The sequence below is a fragment of the Trachurus trachurus genome, assembly GCF_905171665.1.
Source record: "Trachurus trachurus genome assembly, chromosome: 6".
In the NCBI taxonomy this organism is placed as follows: Eukaryota; Metazoa; Chordata; class Actinopteri; order Carangiformes; family Carangidae; genus Trachurus; species Trachurus trachurus.
Genome location: NC_139897.1, coordinates 4,121,093 through 4,144,432, shown reverse-complemented (window position 1 = coordinate 4,144,432; position 23,340 = coordinate 4,121,093). Strand labels below are relative to the sequence as shown.

Below are 23,340 nucleotides of genomic sequence, written 5' to 3'. Positions count from 1 at the left end.
TTTTCATTTTGCTTGTATCTTGATGTTCTTCCTGTAAATTACCCTGAGACATAACAATGGTGCTAGAGCGCACAGGAGGGAGCTGCTTACTGAGGGCACTGTGAGGATCAGTTGTCAAGCTGCGGTGTAGACAATACATAACTTCCTCCTGTGAATTTCAAAATAAAACGATCATTTATCAGAATTTTCCTTTTTTTCTCCTTTCAGTCTTTTCAGTTTGTATACCATTCCCTCATGAGGGCTGATTGAAGACACCTCTGTTCTAGTCACCTTGACATGTAGGCTGGTTTCCAAATCCTTATAATTTCAGATTCATAGGTATCCACTGGTTTATGTGTTCCATTGTTTTATGTTGATATCAATAAGTTAAGTTTTGGCTTCACTTACAGAATAATGTTAACTTAATTAGTGCTAATCTGATATAACTAATCAAATTATATTGAACTTCATCCTAGAATAATATGTGTCCACTTTTATTTTGAAGGCAGAAGTGCCGCTTCCCATGAGTTTGTGTGTGCATGTGTGTATGTGTGTGTGTGTGTGTGGAAGTGCCCAGTGAGGAGCGAGGCACAGCGCTGTGTAGAGTACACACAACAGTTAGGACATGGCTAAGCTCCAGATCCACGCACTAAGGAAAAAATAAATTATTTTATTTTGTGATGACACATGAAGGCTTGAAGAAGATTCTACAAGAAGCTGACATGATGCAAAGATGCACAAGGTAAATCATCTTTATTTTCTATAGTAAACTTGGAGGGATAATTCGTTCTTCATCAGTTGGTGACATCATATACCATACCATAACATCACCCATTCATTCATGGTGTAAAAAGAGTGAAAAGAGAGAAAGAAATTAGCCTATGTCATTTGTTATACATCAAAATCAGATAATTTCTGAAAAGATGAAAATAATCAAATGTAGCAGGGGCACAAATACAACACAAGAAAAACTGGGACATGTCTATTATTATTTCACTTTTCATATTTGAAGTCATTTGTAGTAAATCTTGTGTCATATAAATGATCAGCCTTTCCAATTTCTGTTACATTTCCTTTAATCCTCAAATGACAGGTCTGCGCTTCAGTCCTGAATGATCTCAAGCTGATCCTCTTCTTGACAGTTGTCTCATACCTGATAACTGTCAGTTGAGCCACATGCTGGTTCATTCACACATACTCATAGTGCGTCACTAATCATATACTGTAGTCATGTATTCATGGCCACTGGGACACAGTGTTGTTGGTGCCTTGCTCAAAAGCAGCTCAGTTCTAACCCGCAATTATCCTCACCAACATTATTGTTGCTTGTGTAGTGATTTACTCGAAGTCAGATGCCTCAGTGTGTTCGTCTTACAGTATTTTTAATACTAAGAATGTTGATGAGTTACGTAAATGAGAGCTCCTGAGAACCAACGTCAGCTGAAGGGTCATCTGGAATTTGGACCACAGAGTTGAGTCATAGATATGGATGTCATTTGGGGTTGATGGTCTGAATTTGTGACCTATTAAAATGTTTTCCACATAAATATGTCAAAAAAAGAAAGACCAGACCCAACTTATATATTTCATTGGGTTGTGTTCTTATATCCAGAAATATTTCCAGAAATGTTCAAACCTTGTTTTATTGTAATTGTGGTTTTGGTCAGCTGTCAATGGCATCATCATATTCCCTTTCTGCATTTATTTCAGTTAAGTGTTTCCTTGTATTCATCCTTCTTGTTGTAAAGCTTTGGTCCAAACTACTGTATAGCCCAAATTCAGCCGGATCAACGCCAGGTGTAGTCTCACACAAGTTGTGTTACAATGTGCTTAGTCCTCAGTGAAACACAGATTGATACCACTCCAACTAACAACCAAGAGATGGTTACCCTACCTTAGCTATTATTCATTTATATTCATTATTGATTTGTTTTAAATTGATAAGTTGTCTCCTCTGCTTTATTAATATCTCATGTTAAGGAGAGCAGTGTATGTGAACAACAGCTTAACGCTCCAACCAACCAGTGCCTCACACAGCAGAGCTCCATGGAGCAGCCTGAGTGGTGGCCGGTGATGGAGCGGTGAGGAGATGAGCTTTGATGTATCACAGAATAGTGGAACTAAATTACTTTTTATTTTATGTCCACCTCAATTTATTAGAGGCAGCCCTCTGGAGGCAAGGTCCAGCATGTGTATGTGTGTATGAATGTGTGTGTGCTCAGGCTGGGTGAGAGCAGTAGATGCCTTGCAGGGTTACACAGTAGGTCTCCTGCTCACTGGTTAATTAGCTTTCAGCAGACTGTGAAACCTCAAAACAAACCTCAAGACCCTGTAGCCGAAGAAACACTTTGTCCTTGAACCCCCTCGAAATCATATGAAGCTGTTCAAATTGAGGAAATAGCTTCATTCAGTCATTCCCACTGCTGTGCAGGATTTTAGAAATCTGGCTGTAACTTTACTAGAAATGCACTAGGAGGCATCATAAGTGCATTATTGTCAGAGTATTATGTTAAAATGATCTTAATGCATTCATTGAGTGTGTTTATACCTTGAGCACAGGATTAGGGGTTATTTGTTACACCTGCATGCTCGGCAGCGTCTAATTGGCTAATTTGAATATTGCCTGATAATGCTTATCCAACGGGGATCTTATTAATGATTGACTTGGCAACATTCATCTCTGGCTCTCAATCTGGGGTCTTCAGACCTGCAGGGAGAAAGGGGACAGGGCTTCATGAGATCAGGTTTTTATTTTTGTTATACAGTCCACTCCATCTGTTGATTACAGTATGTTCACCTTTCTGACCAGCTCAGACATGTGCATGCGACTTGGCCATGAAGAGAGTTCCCCCGATCTAGTTCAAGTGCAGCTGCAAAGTGCTCTGTGTACGAACACTTTCTTATGTTCTGCTAAAGTCAGTGCGAGCCTTCAGTGGTCTGAGACTCTGAGCTAGACAGATTAGGGTTTCATCTAGTGTCACAGTCTCTTTCTCTTTTTTGCAACATATGCTGCTTTAGTTTTCCTAAAGTGTCTCTGTCTGCACAAAAGTCACCTACATAAGAAGATAATGTTTTACTCAGACTGCTTTAGCCTCATATCAATTTCAGTAAACTCAGACCAATGTGAATTCAATTAAATTATTTACTGTCATTGTCATAATAACACAGTTATAAATGGCAACGGGATGTCATTTGAGCATCTTAATACTGACATAAAAGTAATAAAAGAGCAAAAGTGCCTCCCAATTATCAAAATATATCCAAAATATGAACTGTGGGCTATTTAGAACATTAAATCATAAATGAGAGCCATAAGAGACTAGCTGTAGAGTTCAGTTACTCATCCTCCTCCAGCCCAGCCATGTCAAGGTGACAAAATAGGTTCTCGACAACCTGAGTGCTTCCATTTATAAGCCTGCGATCACGTCAGACCTCCAGAGGGGTTTCCATTCCCTCAGAGCAAGTCTTCTCAGAGCATCACAGGGTGTTGTACGGTTAAAGGGCAGCACAGAGTGGACTGTGACCCGCCAAAAATGGCGAGTCCGGCTTCTAAAGGCAGTGACCTTTCAGAGGCCCTTTAACACGATTAAGTTAACACTCCACAAGAGCTCGCCCAAAGTTCAGCTCTCACAGATTAAATGAAGTAGTTCACGGTCATTTCTTTTGTCTTCTTAAATGAACTGCTCTGCTTCCCGTTCCCTTCACTGCTACATCCCAAAAAATAAATATATAGGAATATAGGAAATATAGGTAATGAGTAATTACATATATATATATATATATATATATATATATATATATATATATATATATATATAGGAATATAGGAAATATAGGTAATGAGTAATTTATTTTTTGGTCTGTTTTTCGAGGTAATTTTTTCTGTTTTTCCAAGTAATTTTTTCCCCCTGTTTTTCTGACTATTTCTTTCCCCTGTTTTTTTGAGTAATTTTTTTCTGTTTTTCTGAGTAATTTTTTTCTCTCCAGTTTTTCTGGCTATTTTCTTTTCCCCCAGTAATTTTTTCTGTTTTATATATTAGAATATCATGGAAAAGTCTATTTCCAGTAGTTCTAGTCAAGTAGCCCTAACCAGGTATTGAGTGCATACTGAATTTTAGGTCTTCATCAAATGTAAGCTATAACCATTACAATTCAAAGAAATTAAATAAATAAAGTCATCAAATAATTTCATTTCATTCTCTGTGTAATGGATCTAGGCTATATAATGTAGCCATTTCACTTTCTGAATTGAATTACTGACATAAGCTAAATAAACTTTTCCATGATATTCTAATCTATTGAGATGCACCTGTATGAGCGCCACAGCGACCCAGACCATCATATGTAGCCTACAGCATATTCTCAAATAAAAGCTGAGTCTAACAGACGCCGGTCTGCTGTATACTGGCCAGATCTGCCTCCAGGTTTGAGCAAGAGGTCGGGTCTATTTCTATTTTCTGCAAGTTCTTGTGAATGTACAAAACCTCTCAAAGTCCACAATTGCCCGTCTGAGAAGATTCTCAACTGCTTAATTCGTGCAAGAGTTCTCAAAGTCTGGTCCGCAGGTGTTAAAGCCTGGACCAGACGGACTCACGACGAGCACTAATTCTCAGCCGGACCGCGGCAAAACAAAAAGAAGAAGAAGAAGATGCCCACGGTCCGACCCGACCTGGGTTATTAAATGCTTTCGAGCATTCATGCGCATTCATAGGATGCATGCTTGGAGCGCTGCAGAAACCCAGACTTTACCCAGCAACAAGAAATACTATTTTCCGATTTGCTGACAGGTCGCAGACTCAAGGCAGCTGTATGGATGGACTGAGCAATCTGCCTTTCCATCATCAATTCTTATATTACTAATTCATGTGCGGCGACTTTTGTCACTTCTCAGTGTGAGACTTGTCATGTGCGGCGTGTGAGCGTGTGAACTGATTGAAATGTGTGAGAGCCCTGGACAGTAACACTCAGTAGCTCCTGTGAGAGTTGCACCCATTGGTTACAGTCATGTAGGCTTTGAAGACCAGTCAAATATTTCACACTGCAATCCTGTCAGTAAAAAGCAGAACCAGATGTACTGTATATCAACCTTTTGAAGGCATCCATATCTTGCCAGATATCTCAAGCCAGATGAGACAAAACAATTTATTGATTCTGATTGATATTCAGATGTTGTATCTTGTAAGCTGTTTCTTCCTTAAAGCTGTACCAGTGTTTCTGCAAAACACCCGCACACCTGTCTAAGCTGTTTGTGCTGCAGTTATTATGTAAGCATATAGATATTTTTGCATGTCTATTTTTCACAAATTTAAAAATGTCATAGAAAATTATCATATTGATAATTTTGACATGTTTGTGTGTTACTATGGGGATTTCATACTTCCTCATAGAGGTGTATTAGATGTAATAACAATATAGCCTCTTATATTTGACATATAAGGCATCACTCTCGATATAGAGAATATATCGCCTTTCTTAGTAGGTTTCTATGAATGACACTTTCTGCCTCTAAATTCTCCAAGTCTTTGCATGCACATCATTCACACCCACCATCACAAGAAAACTCTCAACTTTATAAGACAAACAACAGTGCTGTTATTTAAAAAAACAAACAAAAAAACAACCTGCAACCGAACAGTTGTTTTAAATCATACTGTTATGAGATCGGAGTCCGCATATTCCCAGGTTTCTGAAAGAGGAAGTGTGCTCAATCACAGAGAGACTGTGTATATAAGTCTGTGCTGACATGAAGGGTTTCTGTGAGTTCAGCTCCCCATTTCTTCAATTTAATGAACTAATTTTCTGTTATAGGTGACTGAATGGAGGCCTGGGTGCTGTTTGGAGGATTCAACACGTTCTTCTTATTTACTCTTTAACATTAGTTAGAAAGAAAACATAGAAGGTGAATGCCACATGGAAACATTATAAGACTGGAAAACAAAAGTAGTGTGTAATTCTCTCTCAGTGATGAAAGACTAGCTATTTACCATGGTGAAACTCTGAGCTGTGAGATGTTTAAGGTTCACAGTCAATATCAGATGCTTTTAACAGGGCTGACATTAGATATGAGTAAATGGCGAGGAAGAATCATGCCCCTCATCACTGAGCTTCAATGAAATGAACTGAACCTTTCATTAACACCAGTTTAAAGAGACCAGACGTTAGCAGATATGACCAACAACGTGAGCTCCAGGATGGACACCCCAACCAACATCTCTCTGAGCTCCATCATCCCTGTGACTGAGCTACTGGAGTACAAGACAGTGTCTGTGTTCCTGGTTCTGTTGGTATGTGGTGCGGGCATTGTGGGCAACATTATGGTGGTCCTTGTGGTCCTCACCACGCGCCACATGAGGACACCCACCAACTGTTACCTGGTCAGCCTGGCCATAGCTGACCTGACAGTGCTGGTGGCGGCGGGGCTGCCCAACGTGTCCGACAGTCTGACCGGCACCTGGGTTTTTGGCCACGCCGGCTGCTTGGGGATCACCTACCTACAGTACCTGGGCATCAACGTGTCCTCCTGCTCCATCACTGCCTTCACTGTGGAGAGGTGAGCACCGACTACTGTCCTCTGCAGCTTCTTCTGGCTAGTACTGTAGACTTATCATTTGCATCTGTTGTACTGATACTGGAGAATGAGTTACCTTCAAATGCATGCTACACAGAACAAGTGTTAACTTTATGCTCTTAATGATGCAAGCAGGGCCGGCCCTAGGATTTTGGTGGCCCTAAACAAGATTTTTTGTTTGTGGCCCACTCTAAGCGCAAACACCAAATCACTGGTTAAAACTGAATACAGACATGTTTATGCCCTCTGAGGTTTGAGGCCATTTTCTCGACTTTTACATATTTTCTTAAATTTATCTTTTTAAGATACTTGCAGATGTAACAATACTCATGTGTTTTATGTTTAAGTATTAGAACCTCCGCTGTAAGCACACTGAGGCCAATTTGTCCTAGAACACTGTATAAAGAAATAATTTAGGCCAAATGCTGGAAATTTGAGATCTGCTTTTTGAAAAAAAATCTAATCCCTTGTGAAAACACACCTTCAGTCATGAGAATGAACTGTTTTGGTGCTTGAAATAGGATATGAATACAGTAGCCTAATAGATACGTGTAGAAAACAAGTCTAAAATGAAATTTTGTAAGATTGCTTTTTGAGCACAAATGTTGTCATTCTGCCTCTTCTATTTTCACCAAATGTCTCAAATGTGAGATAAAAGAAGCTGAATATTGACTTCAAATTACATATAAAGCTCATGGCGTGCACGTGCAGACCTCAGGATGTTTAAATGACTTGAATGAACCCCAGTACCTTTCTGATCATGTGGCCCCCCACCTAACGGCTGTGGCCCTAAACAACCGCATAGAGTGTTTATGCCAGGGGCCGGCCCTGGATGCAAGGAAACATCAGCATGTTGTCACTGGAGCCCCAGAGAGAAGAGATGTAAATGATTATATAGATACTGTGTGTCTTCTAACAGTTGTCACTACTTCAAATAAAACAAAAAGTAAGATAAATTATTTGGGACATTTAATCACTAGTATTACCCAAATCACAACCTTACCAACCAGAGACCATTTCACAACCTTAACCATTAATATTACTAGTTTTTTGTTTTTTTGTTTTTTATTATGGATCCCCATTAGTCCTCACCTTGGTAAGGACTATTCTTCCTGGGGTCCAGACACTCATATAAGACAATCAAAACATAATACAATAACTTACAGAATTAGATAAATGACAAACAACAGAATAAAACAAAATAATAAGAATAAAAATATTTTACAAATACAAACCAACTATGACTTTTCAAAACCTTAAAAAAAATTAAGTTCTTTACTAATAATGGCCTCTTTTATTTTCCTTTTGAATCTCCATTTATTTCCAATGTTGGTCATGTTTGGTGGGAGCCTATTCCAGTATGTCACTGCTCTGTACATTACAGTTCTCCTAAGTGCCTCTGTTCTTGGTAGAGGCAGGGTGAAATGAGCACTCAATGCATGCCTTGTTGCATAGCCATGCCTTTCCTTAGTAGATTGTAGCTGCAACACCAAATTATTAGGTTTTCCCACATGATAAATATTAAACAAAAATGTGACCAAACTATAAGCAAATCTTTGTTCTACTGTCATCCAAGACAGCGTTTGATGCATCCCCTCTACCCTACTCCTCCCCGAGCAACGGAGAGCGAGTCGTGCTGCTCTATTCTGTGTGATTTGGAGTTTTTGTAAGTCTTGTTTTGAGGCGCTAGACCATATTATTGGGCAGTAGTCAAGACATGACAATACTAAAGATTGCAATACCAGTTTAACTGCTGAACCTGACAAAAGATGAGCAGCCCTCCTTATCATTGAAATGGTTTTGCTCATTTTAGATACAACTCCATTAATATGTGTGGTTACCAGTTAGGACAACTGTTAAACTACAAGATTCAGATATCACCATCCACTGTTAGTTTGACGTCCTGTCCTGTCCTGTCCTGTCCTGTCCTGTCCTGTCCTGTCCTGTCCTGTCCTGTCCTGTCCTGTCCTCCTCTTTGCTTGCAGGTACATAGCTATCTGCCATCCAATGAAGGCTCAGACAGTGTGCACAGTATCCAGGGCCAAGCGGATAATTGCTGGGGTCTGGATCTTCACCTGTGTCTATTGCATGCTGTGGTTTTTCCTGGTGGACATTCAGGTTAGAGAAATATTCAGTGTTATCCATAACAGTTTGTGTGTGTGCGTACTGTTTTTACTGGATGTGGGTCCCATCAGAGCCCTCAATAAAAAATAAGGTTGAGGATAAATAAAACTACACAGAGTGCAGATTTAAGTTTTCCATATATGTGTTTATATTTTCATCAAATGGCTAAATTGTATTGTTATGTTTTAGGCAACACTCAAAGATAAAAAATTATAGTGCCCTTTACAGGCACCACATAGTGTTTCAGTAAGTGCATGAGCCATGAACAGGGAAATAAAATGTTTGTGATTACCAAGACCCATTTTGTATAAATGCTTGTTCTACTGCAGGGGAATGTGAAAAGCTTTTCGAGAGTAGTATCATTATGTTCAGATGCAGTAGATGATTATGTGCATCTTAGCCCAGAACCAGTGTGTGAGGCAGTTGCCTGTTTTATTACAGTGTTGTCTCCGGTAACTGTGTGATATTCAGGAAGGTGAGGATGGACATGTGCAGTGTGGCTACAAAGTCAAACGGGAGCTCTACCTGCCAATCTACCTCATCGACTTTGCCATTTTCTACGTCATCCCACTGCTTCTCGCCATTGTGCTGTATGGCCTGATAGCACGAATCCTCTACCTCAGGTACTGCAGAGCAACTGAGGCCTGAATAAGGAATTTATATATTACTAAGGCTGCTAATAAGTGTCATTGCTCCATTTTACAGATGAGTACTACTACTATATTATAGCATATTAAAGCTGCTGCAAAATGTCATGTGTACCTAGATGAACTTTGTCAAGTCTGAGTCAATAACCATGTCACCATCTGGTGACATACTCTCAGTTTACTTAAATCTCAGTTTGACTTTGAAGCCTAGACATTTACAACACATGACATTTACCATCAACTAAGTTTCATTAAGAGAAATACCTATGAAAGTGGATAGCTACATTTCCATCGGACACCCTCGAAGGTACAGCCAGTATGTACGTAAATATTAAATCTTCATAAAGTATAAAGGTGGATGTGCATCTGTAGTGTATTTATAAATCAGGTATAGGTTCTATGTTAATAGTGTAAAAGTATCAAACCCTCAGCCCACAGAGAGATGTACACAGTCTGTATTCAAAGATTAAAGGGACAACGAGGAGTTTCTATTTGGTTATAAAAAAGTCTCACGTTAATGTGGATGAATCTACGCTACCCACACTTGTTAATGGGCCCATTTTCGATAAATATATCGTTCTGTCTCTATCGTTATTTTGTTATTATTAGTGGTGGCGGAAATGCTGGTCGAGCCGACCAGCGTTTCTTTACTTTCGGTTTCGTGGCGAGTCATGAGAATAACGCCGCCGAATCGCTGTTTATGGTCGGAACTACGCCGGTATGTGATCGTCTTCCAACCTCTGACTTTAATTCTTGATGAATAAAAACATGAGTCTGTCTTGCGCCGGTCAAAGAATTTCACGGTGCGCGCGGAGGCTCATAAATGTAGTGTGAAAACACTTCGCTTTTCCAAAACTCCTCGTTGTCCCTTTAACCCTAAAACAGGATTCCTGTGACTGTGTGATGTCATAACAAAGCAGTCACACAGCCCCGCCCCCAAGCTAACGCTCACAGGATCTGGTTTCTGTGAGTGTTTCTGAAATCTGCCCTATTTTTTATTGGATCAATCAGAAGTTAGTCAGCCAATCAAGCTTGTTCTTTAGAGCTGATATAATATAATTGCAGAGTACTGCAGCTGCAACTTTGCTATCCATCTAGCAAAGTGGATAAAATGACATAATGGACATTACTTTTGACAGCTTGTGTTAAAAACTGGCTGAGACAGGATTCAGAAGGTCTTTCACCCAGACAGGATTAAATCCTGGGAGAAAAGCAAAGTCTGCTTGTTCAGAGGCCAAATCTCCTGGCAAATAAAGGTGGAGTGCAAAGATATCCAGCACTGACATAAAATATTAATGGCAGATGTAATCTAAAGCTTTGTTATTGTGATTCAAAAGGCCCAGACCAGACCAGCTGAGCCCTTTTGCAGGATTTTGAGCCCTGTGAGGAAACCCTAAAGACCATGTTAAATCCAACCACCAACTCATGCATGATCTGAATCAAGAATCTTAACCAGCCAATTAAAGCCTCTCACTCCTCTGTGGGATAAATGCTCTAACACCCTGCACATGTCCCCCCAGCCCTCTGCCAAACCATCCTGACACCAGCGCCACCACGCTGCGGCGGAGCTGCCGGGAACCTTCTGAAGCAGGGAAGGGGGGTCGTCAGGGCCGGCCAAAGACCACGCTCTCCTCCAGGAAACAGGTCTGAACCTCATCCCACATTTACCCCCTCTTCCCATTAACTCCTACTGCACTCTCCTTTCTTGTCGTAACATCTCGTCTCATCTGTCAGGTAATTGCTCTGAGATAGCTTTGGTCACATTTGACCCGAGTCTCATCTGTGGCTGTCCATGTGATCCTCTGAGAATATAGAGGCCATGATTCCCTGCTTACAGCGTCAGGAAAGTGCCCTCTTCTTGGCTCTTTGTCCTGGCTGTTATGAGGTCCTGCAGGCAATTGAGGCGGTTATGGTCTCTTTTCCTTAGGCTGAGCAGTCAAAGAGCCTTCTTGCTGAGAAAGCCTCGCTCTCTCTCCCTCTCTGTCTTGGGTTGCTCTGCGGTGGTGCTTTTTCTGTGCTCATGGATGTAGAACATATTCTGTCAGGGTTTTTAGACTTGAAAGCACAAAGTTTCATAAGCCCTCATGCACTCAGGAGTGCAATGACAAAGTCCTTTTTTTTGTCCAGAGGGGACCAGTTTTGTACCCATATTTTGTTCTTTAAAAAGTTGTAATGCATGTGAACAGAGATTTGTGTTCTTTACAAAGCAACAGAAGTATCTGTTTCTGAACATCAGAGGCTTTTTTAACATGTTTACATGAAAAACATCCACATATTTGAACAATATGAAAAGAGATTGGCCCATAATCTTTCAGAGTTTCAACTTCAATTAATGACTGTATCACTGTATGACTGTACCACTGGATGGATAAGCATGTCTTAAAGTTGTGCTGCGTCGAGTAGATAAGCACCTGAGTGAGTTGGATACACTAAAAAAATGCCCACAGACAAAAAGCAGGTGTCAGCTGAAGTGTGCACTTTATTTTGAATACCTTCACATAAACTACACTGCAGTGCATAATGTATTATCCCCAGTTTTGCTGGTTGAGACACAAAGAGCTACACACAGGTGGACATGTACGTACTGTATACAACCTCCCCTCAAATAACCACTTTAAGCTTTGCTACTGACCCCCAGGTGCCTCACTATGCTTCATCTGAAGTGCTTGTTGAGCAGCAGCTGATATGTGAAGTCAACAGGACAGTGTTTAACAATTGTTGTAACTCACAAATAACAAAATATGCATGTGACCAGGAATCTACAATCGATTCATTCAGTGAGCCTGTGAATATTCTCATTTGTCATAGTTATCTCAAGGAAATTTAAATCAAACACAACTGGACTTGATTTTTTTTGTCTTAGAATCGATTCAGTGGAAAAACCATACCCTTATATTATTCAAGATGTAATTTATAGAGGGAGACTAACTGACATAACCCTTAACACCACAGATAATGACTCATATGCAGTCTGACAACTATTGCTACCCCTTTTTGGATAACAGCCAAAGAAAAATCTATGCCCACCCCTCTGTTGGATTAGAGATATTTCACAAACCAACATTTTACCCAGAGGTGAAATAATCTTGCAAGCCAGCAGCATGCATTTAAAGGGGAAATGTGTGTGATTTTAAGTTCATGGGACAAAATGACCACCTCTCCAGATCAATACTAGTGATTTGGTGATCTTTTTATTTTAGGCCCCCATTGGATAATACAATCACCATATAATAAGAGATGACCATGTCCTTCCTAACACTAATCCTCCAGAAATATGCAGATATGTTGACATTAGAAAGTCCAAATCTTCATATCAATGCATTTTGATGTTTTCTGTGATATTTCAATAGTATTTCCGTTTGAGGAACTTATTTGTGACCCAGGTCATGCTGAAGTTGTCAAACTTATTCATTGCATAGAGTTCAGTATTTTAAATGTACTTAATAGTCTAGTCTAACTCAGACATCTTAGGTTGCTCAATTGGCTGTGAGCTGGAACACACTTAAGACCAGAAATGACGAGCAGATACTTTAAAAGAAGTATAATTATAATCAGCCTGATGGTGGCGAAGTAAGAACTTTGAACGGCTGACCACCCTCATATGACTTGAAATTAGGCACAGACATAACCTACATCTCAATTTCCTCTGCAAAATAACATCTTGAATAATAAATAGCTTTTTTCCCCCACATCACATTGTATCATACAATTTATATGAGAAATAGTATGACACAGACCTTATGCATTCAGGCTCAATGAAGACCAAATCCGGCGTATAGTCTTGTAGGAGTAGGACTGAGATAATTAAGACAGGATCACCTAAAAAACATGATTGCCACAAATCAAAAACTGAATGAACACTTAATACTTAATTTATTCACGAGTACATAGCACTTAAGGCTCCTCCTTACTCAGTGTCCCTTTCAAAATAAAGGCAAAGAACCTGTCTAAAATAAGTTATTTCTCAGCTTCACTGAGCAGCAGTCACAACAGGGATTATCAGAAACGACGGAGAGGTGGTGCACATCTACTGCTGAAGGAGCCACCATCTGCACTGTAGCATTTACCACATCTTTGAATTAGATGTGAGACCACCGGCTGCTTGTACCAGACACCAAGCAGGGTCTGGTGCGTACTTTCAAGACAATTAAAGTCGTCTTGGAGGAGGCAGGAGAGTGGACCCGGATTATCCAGTGTCTGCTAATGGGCCTTGAGGGCCATGTTTGACGTTAGACAGACCCCCCCCCCCCCCCCCCCCCCCAGCAGCAGGGGAGCTGCTGACCTGCTGTGACCTTGATTTCACCTCGAGAAATATTCTTTTAATCTACACGGGACTTCATACAAAAGAGTGGATAACAATTCTTCAAGATGGGATCAAAAGAAACTGGAATCCAACATCACTGTGAGACTCACAGAACCAAGGAGGAGACTGTCCTATAATATGTGTCTGAAAACATAACCTCAGCCTGAGGGCACTTCCTCCTGGAGAATCCAAAGCTCCCTCCCTCTGATTGCCTCCTATTCATTCAAATAATTTGTGCTCAAGGCTATAATGCCATTACTGCATGATTTTTTCCTATTGTTTCAATGTGCAAGCATCTGTATCTCTATAACTATCAGAGATAAGATGTGTTACAATTAGTCTAGTTGTGTGTGGATATCTAAACATCAAATGTTGCTTAATTGTAGTCATTTAGTCACAAATGAAAGGTTTTAAGGGCATTATCTCAAAGCAGGCATGTGGCCTCTATTAACCAGGGACATGAGATCAAGTTTGAACATTGACACCACATGGATCGGGTCAGATACTTCCTCTGATTTGTCCAACCCTTTCCCTCTAAAAGGCCATATATGGATTACCTTTGTTACCAGTGTCCTACCCAGTTCTCTCTCTGTGATGTCTTTACAACGTCAAACATGTTGTAAGCTGCTGCCCTTCCACACACCTATCCTGAGATCACATATTTGTTATTTTATTCATCTGTTGCATATTTCGTTGGACCATTGTTGTGTCCTTATTGTGCTAATTTGTACCATATAGATGCTCTTGGATTATCACCAAGACAAGAGTTTTATTGGTGTTGGTACAATGACTCTTTGTTATATAATTATAACACCGGACAAATAATTGCTTCCATGTCATAACTGTAATAATTACCACACTAGCTCCTCAACTGTATCCCACATGAAATAATGTTATCTACTAATGGACACTTTTTTTAGTGTGTATTTGGCGTGCACAGTGCTCACAGCAAGAAGCATCTGGATCCCTTGGGGGTCTCTCTGAATGGAGTTTACATGTCCCTGTGCCTGTGGGGGTTCTCTCTGGGTTCTCCAGCTTCCTCAGTCCCATGGTCTAAAGACATGCACATTAGGGTTGATTGGTGCTGTCACTGTGTGTGTGTTTGTCTCTATGTTGGCCCTTTGACAGACTGGCCACCTGTCCAGGGTGTAGCCCACTTTTGATTGGCTCCAGCCCCAAACCACAGTGGGTGTATGTGTCACGAGAGACCACCACAGGGGTTGGACTCTCATTGACCCCAACTGGTAGTACCTTTGCTTGATGTAGCACAGAAACATGTGTTTGTCTTATTTCATCTCACTTGGTTTGTTTGGCTGCACTACAAAAAACACAAGTTTACCTTCTTTTAGTGCATTTTTGTAGCTCCTTCAAAGAGAGTTTGCTGCCCCTGGTACAGTATAGGTGACTATGAGATCTGTTTTTATTACTCCTGCACTGTTACCATCTGTAGTCAAAACTGTGTCCAAAATAACCAAGAATAAAATATTATAATATTAGCGCAATTCTTTTTTCTTTTTTTTGTCTCTTAAGGCCAATGGTTCTTTAAGTTTGTGATGTATGAAACTCTGCCTGTGTGAATCTGTGTTTTTGAGATAATCAAGGTTAACTCCACAATATGCAGTCATAGTGCACTGATAATTTCATTTATTTTGGGACTTGTAGTAATAAAGAAGCATCATATCATCATCATAATTATATTATATCAATGTAACATTCTTGATTTTCATCGGATCCCATGCAGACCTACAAGCTCTAGCATTTTCTGTGTCTCTCTCTTACAAGAGCAGAGAGACGATGGTAATCTCATGTGTTCAAGGGGCCCCATCTAGGAGCAGAAGATTTGCATAATGCGATTTGGGATTTACATTGAAGTGCGTTTAATACTGCAGATGATTTCACTCTCTCAGTTCTTCAATAGGCACTTCATGCTCTTTCATTCATCATTTGATAGGCCAGCTTAATCTGATAGCAGTTTGATAAACTTGTGTATGCCAAAGAATGGCACTTTTATGATTGGAGATTAATACAGTGTGGCGTGGGATTACTGTATAGTTTTAATCTCTGAGAGTTTCCTCATGTCTGTGATCTCCTCAAGTGCATGTTGAGGAAAAAGCAAAGCTTGGTCATTGTTGCCCTGGGCGATTCAATAGTGTAGCATGAGAGGCTAAAATGCTAATTCTTTGGCATAGTGGGCCAGGGATTCGGGCACGTTGCTGTGTGGGTGGATGCTGTTATTTTCTGAAGAAAAAAAAACAATAACAGCATAAAAAAAACAACACATTTTATTTGTAATACTGGAGTCAAGTATCCTGCCACCACATAATTACAGTCATAATATGCAAATTCAGAATGTCATCCTGCTGCTTTCTGTTTCATTATCACAGTACAGAGATAATTAGAAAGCTCTCCTCTTCACCTCGTTTGTGTTCAATTAAAAGCTTTGTTGTGCAGAGATCTTACCTTTTTTTATCTACCTGCTGAGCTGGCTGTCACCGGCTCACAGCTGAAGGCATGGACACAGACCCTTATCTCAAACAGCCTATTGCTGCAAGGAGGCATGTGCATGATACCTGGTATCAACCTGCCAGACTTTATTTTTCAATTTTTTTTTTCTGCTGTGGTGTGGAAAAACCGGAGCAGCTGGGTGACAGGCAGCCACGCTTCAGCAAAGGTGTCACGCTGACCCCATTTTCTTTGACAATGTCGGATGTGGAAACCACATCTCTTACTGTTAACTTTAACTTTCTAACAGGGAAAGAGCTGCTGATGGTGATCCATTTTTCTTTTAATGAAAATATGAAGAATCAATAAGCAGCCAACATTTATTTGATTAGTCTGCCCTCCTCTAAGAAACAAGTCCACAGGTCATTAGGTTTTGGGGTGGTGTGATGTGGTGCAGTGGTTAGCACGGTCACTGTGTTCGAACCCCGGTCTTGGGTCCTTTCTGCGTGGGTTTGCATGTTCTCCCATTGTCTGCATGAGTTCTCCAGCTTCCTCCCACAGTCCAAAGACATATCCTACACTATGTTAACTGGTGACTCTAATTTGCCCATAGGTGTGAATGTGAGTGTGTGATAGACTGACTGAACCCCACCCGCCCTGAGTCAGCTGGCATTGGCTCCAGCCCTCTATTGATTTTGCGGTCAAAGTGATTATCGGAGCAGAGGGAAAAGTATCAGTGAAATGATATGAAGACAAAGTTTTTAATTCCACATCCACGACTGCTGAACAAAGTGAACCACATCATTATTATAGTAACCATGGCTACAAAGATTGTCTAAAGTTGAGAAAGTACTTATCTAAACCAAATCACAACCTTTCAGTGAGGTCGTCATAACTAAACCATGGTTATTATTATACCAACCATAGTGACAGATGCAGTGCACATCATGCTTGGTACGTGCTGCTACAGTACATGCAAGTTCATTATTGTAACCATGACAACTGAGAAGCAGCACACCTGTCACCACGGGGACACTATTTCAGGAGACGTTCTGATGGCATGTATCAGAGGTTGATAAAAGCCACCTGTGGTTGTTCAGGTTGAAGACCAGTTGCTTTTTGTTGGTGAGACAGTTTCTCCTTTGCACATTTTCTGTGTGTTTCTCAATTTGTCACTTCATAATTCCACATTGTTTGCCCCCCCCCCACACACACACACACACATTTGTAATAGATAAAAGTAACACAATACTGTGAATCTTTAATTGGTGAGATGATAATTGCTTGAGACATGTAGCACCAGAAAGTGTTATACACATAGCCATCGACAGCACATTTATGGGTTTTTTATAGAAACACTAATGAGTAAACCAGAGGTAATAATGACTGACAAGTTCTGCCACTCACAGATCCTTCACAATTAACTGATAACCGCTCCTGTTTATCATTCATTTTACAGGTGCAAATTTCCCCAGTGTGAATAAAGGACTATTTTAGGCCTCCTGGTACCTCCTTTTTCCCCATCACTTCATTTTCACAGTCATTAGGTTAAGACGCCTCAGTTAACCCCTCTTAACATGCACTCAGACTTGCATGTTATTTATTTGTGTCAAATTACCACACGCAGGAGAGGACCCTCTAACACACTCACTCTCTTTCGTAATTGCTTATAGGCATCGTACAATATTCTGCTGAACTCAAATAATCATGAAGCAATCACAGGTAATCAGGGAAATTATATCGATGCATCAGCCCATATTGCACAGGGCCTTGAGGATTTGGCATGAATGTTCAGTGCCTTGCTTTCCTGCTGGGTGCACTGATTGTTGTGCACTGTAGATGAATATCAACATGATTTCAATGATGCTCAAACCCCATCTTATTGTTAATTTGTTTTCACCAATTAATGTAACTTAAGTCATGATTATAATGACTGCGACAGTGCAGACATTATCATGGACACATGAGACCACCACTGTTAAGACTAACGTCAACTCCCAGCCTCTTTACTATATTGGAAATTGCTGCCAAAGACATCTATATAGTGGGCTGCAGTGTGGAATGGAAACAGCAGAGAGCAGAAGGTACACCAAATATTTAAAAAAATAATTAAATGCAGTTTAATGTTGTTCTTGAGTTTGAGAAATGCTTGTAAGTAATTTTTGTTGTTGTTAGGTCGAACCAGTGTAGAAATCACTCCATAAAGCTTTGCCATGTGTCCATGCCATGTCATGTGCCATGTCATCATAGCCCTTCACTCTCATTTGTACCAGTCTGTATCTCCTTTCCAGATCCCCAGTTTGTTTGGGTGAACCCTTTCCTGTCTTTGACCACTGCCTGACTGTGTCAGCGCTCTTCTTCACATTCACATTGCCAACTGCAAACCCACCCTACCTTTAAATAAACCATCTAAAAAGAAAAACTCTCATCAGATGGAGTCAGTGGTCTGATTTATGTCTGGTTTTGTCATCTGTCTTTGATGTCAAAAAGTCTGAGAACCATGCACTGACCTAAAGGAGAGTAACTGGACTCCAGCAAAGCTAGCAACATGTTAATATTGCTCACAGTGTCTACAGATAAATGATAGTAAAACATTTGCCCTATAACAACTTGTTAAACCCACAATATATCATGACTGTGAGTTTACTTTCTGTCCATATAGTCAAAATGTAATCACTTTAAGAAGCTCATATCATTTTTCACATTTATGGAGCACCACATTTACATGGTTAATGTACCAAAGTAGTGGAGAAACAACATTAGCTAATCGCCATCTTCCATATTCACTACTGTATACTTATCAGGGTAATTCTGGTCCAACAACCTTTGAAACTCCTTTGCCCCTTCCCCTTTTCTGAGCAGATGTCACAGGGAACTGAAAAGTTTTAAAGCTCAAAGCCCCCATAGCCAATGTAGTTAAAACATCTGTGACTATGGACGCCACAAGTTGTTACAGTTCTTAGACCTCTTAAAACAACAACAATTATAGCAATGGTCGGGGCCGGGCAATTTTTTTTATAGACAAAATTGGGCAATTTGAAAGTGAAAGTCGCAAAGCCGTAGCACATATTTGGTTGATCTGATATGAATTTATTTTCAAAGTTTTGAAATTTAGATACATGCTGTAACGCCACCATCAAATACTGTCCAATGACAGCTGAATATTTGAAAGTCAAGCAATGATGTGTCATGTCTGAGACAGGAATCGAACACATGATCTCATGATCAGTAAACCTTTACTCTGCCACTAGGCCACCGAGAGCCAAGAATAACATCAGTTCTATACTGTCATAAATCAAAGCTGTTTGAATGCCAGGTGGAAGTCTTGTGAGCATTTTACAAGACACATGTTACAGTAACATAAACCAAGAGAGAAAGACGAAGAGGTAAAGAGACAGATCAGTTGGAAAATGCACCAACAAGGTTATTGAAGCGAGATGTAAACCCACAACCTTGGTGTTGCCAAGCTGACACCATACACACTGAGCTACAGTGAGACTTGTTTAAAGGGACAACGAGGAGTTTTGGAAAGCGAAGTGTTTTCATACTACATTTACCATGAGCCTCCGCATGCACGGTGAAATTCTTGGACCGGCGCAAGACGAATGTCTTGCTAAGAATGTTTTCATTCATCAAGAATTAAAGTCAAAGGTTGGAAGACAATCAGATACCGTCGTAGTACCGACCATAAACGGCGATTCGGCGGCGTTATTCCCATGATCCGCCGGGCAGCGTCTGCGAAACGTAAAGAAATGCTGGTCGGCTCGCCCAGAATTTCCACCATTAATTAAAATAACAAAATAACGATAGAGACAAAACGATATATTTATCGAAAATGGAGCCATTAACAAGTGTGGGTAGCGTAGATTCATCCACATTAATGTGAAACTTTTTTATAACCAAATACAAACTCCTCGTTGTCCCTTTAACAGGGATTTTGCACTGTGATCAATTTGATGTTATTCAATGATGGCTGAAGGCCAAGCAAAATGCTAGAAAATGAGACTGATGGTAGTAGTTTAAGTTCAAAGAGGCTGGTACACTAACAAAGTTGGGTAACACTTTACTTGAAGGTATCGTCATAAGAGCGACATGACACAGTCATGAACGTGTCATAAAAGTTATGTCAATGTCATAACGTTGTCATTAAGTGTCATTCGGTTAACCCTAACCTAAACCTAACCCTTCAAAAACCGAATGACACTTAATGACAATGTTATGACATTGACATAATGTTTATGACACGTTCATGACTGTGTCATGTCGCTCTTATGACAGTGTCATGTCACTCTTATGACGATACCTTCAAGTAAAGTGTAACCCAAAGTTGTCATGGTGGGATTACAACCAGTGACTTTACGGTTGGGAAGCAGCCACCTTACCGCTGGACTATAGCAATACTTGAGAAAATTAGAGGTTGAGACTTTTATGAATGTGAGATTATTTATTGATTCACACTAATAATAATAAAGAAAATGGCGGACACAAACAACAATAGTGTGAATGCTGAAAGAAAATGGCAGACACGAACAACATTCAGCATTCACACTAATAATACGGTCAATGGTTGGTGCTGGGGCAAGTTTTTTTTTCCCTATTTAAATTTAAAGGCATGCTGTGACACTAGCATTGAGGACATCTGGTATTTTAATGTGTCCTCATGTGTCACCCTTACTGGGACTTAAACCCACAACCTTTGACACCAAGAACCAGCACCTATCTCACTGAGCTAATTGTCTTGAAGAGAGACTTGGTGTGTTGCTTCTCAAATAGACTCACCGGGCAGCATCTGTCGTAGCAGTTGTTGTAGCAGATTTCGAAAATTGTCAAAATGTCACAAATTGTATTAGCTAAATACAAATCTGATAAAACATCAATTGCATCTTGACAGCATGGAAATGTTGGTGATTTGTTTTTAATGATAAGTGTTTTGCTTCATAAGAGAAAATCTGATGTTTAAAAGGGTTAATAAATTTACCAGATTTTGAAAATAACAGAGTGATGGACTCCATAATTTGTAATGAGTTTAAGTGGACAAAAGTTTCGGCAGTACTGGGGCGACATTTTGGTGAAGTTTCAGAACTGTAGCATGTACAGTACCGTTGCTTTGGTAGAAATTTTCAAAGTTTTTAAATTTCAACGCTTATTGTAATAAACTATCATCAGGCAGTTGAACAGATCAAATGGAACAAAAGGCCCTTTTATTTCAGTCCTCCACTTGCACAATACTTTTGCATAATTATTTGACTGCCTGATGAAGGCTTGATAGTGAAACAAGTCACAGTTTGTTTGTTTTTAATCCCATGACAATGAAAAGTTAGTTTCACAGAAATGTGCCTTTTTTGAGTGCATATACCATGTCGCTGTCCAAATAGCACCTCAAACAGATTGATTTTGAGTCCAGGAAGTACTTTTCTAACATTTCTCACTCAGTAACATGTAATCAGTAAATCATTTGTTGTTACACATGGTTTTGGTATGGTAAACTCCATAGGCTACTTATGGTAGCCTACTTGTTTTTTTGTTGTTGTTGTTTTTTTAATGAAGTGGCTTGTAAATTTCGTAGACTTCGACTTCCAAAAATCTTTGCTGTGTGGTGTGTGCCTAGATTAGACCGACAGACCACCATTTGACTGTCACTAATTTAATATCTATTCTCTGCTTCTCTTCCCCACAGGTGACTAAGATGCTGGCAGTTGTGGTGATCCTGTTCGCTCTTCTATGGATGCCCTATCGGACTTTAGTTTTGATCAACTCTTTTGTGTCCACACCTTATCTGGATGCCTGGTTTCTCCTGTTTTGTCGGACATGCATCTATGCCAACAGCGCCATAAACCCTGTGATATACAATGCCATGTCTCAGAAGTTTCGCTCTGCATTCCGCGGACTCTACCGTTGCCAGCGTCCAGAGGCACATCAGAGGACACTGTCTACATTCCAGAGCGGCTTCAGCACTGTCCGTGACCCCCGAATCTCCCAGGCCAACAGTAACGGGACCAACGGGAACACAAGGAGAGCCATCCTGAGCACTGCCACCAATCTGACTACAAAGCAGAATGGGAGCAGCCATCAGGAGACGGCCAATGGCAAGAAAATCAACCTGCCCAATGACATAGGCCCAGCTGCGTTCAGCTTTGGAATGGGTCCAACAGAGACGTTTCCAAATGCTGAAGATGATTTGGATCAACTTCCCTTAAATGATACCACAGTAAATTTTGCAGACAAACATGCAATAAATGGAAAAGAGGAATAAAAGTAAATAAGTGGTGTTAAAATTAGATTAGACAACAACAACAGGCCTGCTACAACAACAACTACTGAACCAAGCTGTTTCTGTTTGGTCACTAAACAGCTGTGGATCACTAATGCAGGGGATGAAAAGGGGCAAATAACAAACCTGTAACCTTCATTTATTTCAGAACTCAATAGTGGTAAATTCTACCTCGACCACTGAGGTTACTAGTAAATGGTATCATTCAGTATCATTACCCTTTAAAACCCATGATTGATTCCTAGAACCTGTTTTACATTCCGTAGTAATGTAATGAAGGTCCATTATGAATTCAAATATTGAGTAGGCTAAATTACTTCATAGATGACACAGGTGGACATTACCCAACTTCATGAGTGGGGTCACAGTTTAGGGCCCCGTCTACATGGAGATGGGTTTGGGAGTATCTGCAAGTTTGTATCCAGCACGTCTACTTCACTGTTTTCGGTGTATTTCTGTGGCAGCTTTACAGCGCCACATACAGGCCTGCGTATGTACTACAGTGTTCTGAGTCGTTTTCACTGGTTTCGTGTGTACGCAGACATGTTTTGATACAATGTCGTATTAAGAAAAGTACGAACAAGAAAATGACCGTTTTGGGAAAGCTCAGTTTCTGTGTGGATAAGGCCTCATACAAATTAGTTGAGTAATTTTTTTAAACTTCAAGCGGTAGTTCAACATTTTGGCAAATTCGCCCATTTCCATAATGCCTATAGTCATTGGAATAGCGTTCATTACCTGTAATTGTCGGTGCAAGTTTGAAACTAGTGACTAAATGAACTGACTGAGCCTGTAACATAAAAAGGTGAATGATACTGAGTCTATGATATGACTACATGCCATTTGACATAAAAGTGTTATATGACTACTACAAAGTCTCTCTATCTGGAGTTAAACAAAATTACCACAACCTGCTTTTTCAGATTGGATGGTAAGATGGTTTCTTAGGAAGTGATGAGGTTTGATAAGCACTGTAAAAAACTTAAACAACAGGAATATGTTTATT

At 40.1% G+C, this 23,340-nt stretch overlaps 1 protein-coding gene across 1 annotated transcript; it reads left to right on the top strand.

Moving 5' to 3' along the window:
- Window positions 1-6,146: 6,146 nt before the first annotated feature.
- trhr2 (thyrotropin releasing hormone receptor 2) lies at window positions 6,147-22,316 on the top strand (the record flags this gene model as incomplete). The annotated part of the gene is made up of 5 exons (XM_083973474.1): window positions 6,147-6,529; window positions 8,533-8,665; window positions 9,143-9,294; window positions 10,839-10,962; window positions 21,741-22,316. The coding sequence occupies 5 exons, from the start codon at window positions 6,147-6,149 to the stop codon at window positions 22,314-22,316; spliced, it is 1,368 nt and encodes a 455-aa protein (XP_083829600.1).
- Window positions 22,317-23,340: the final 1,024 nt, after the last annotated feature.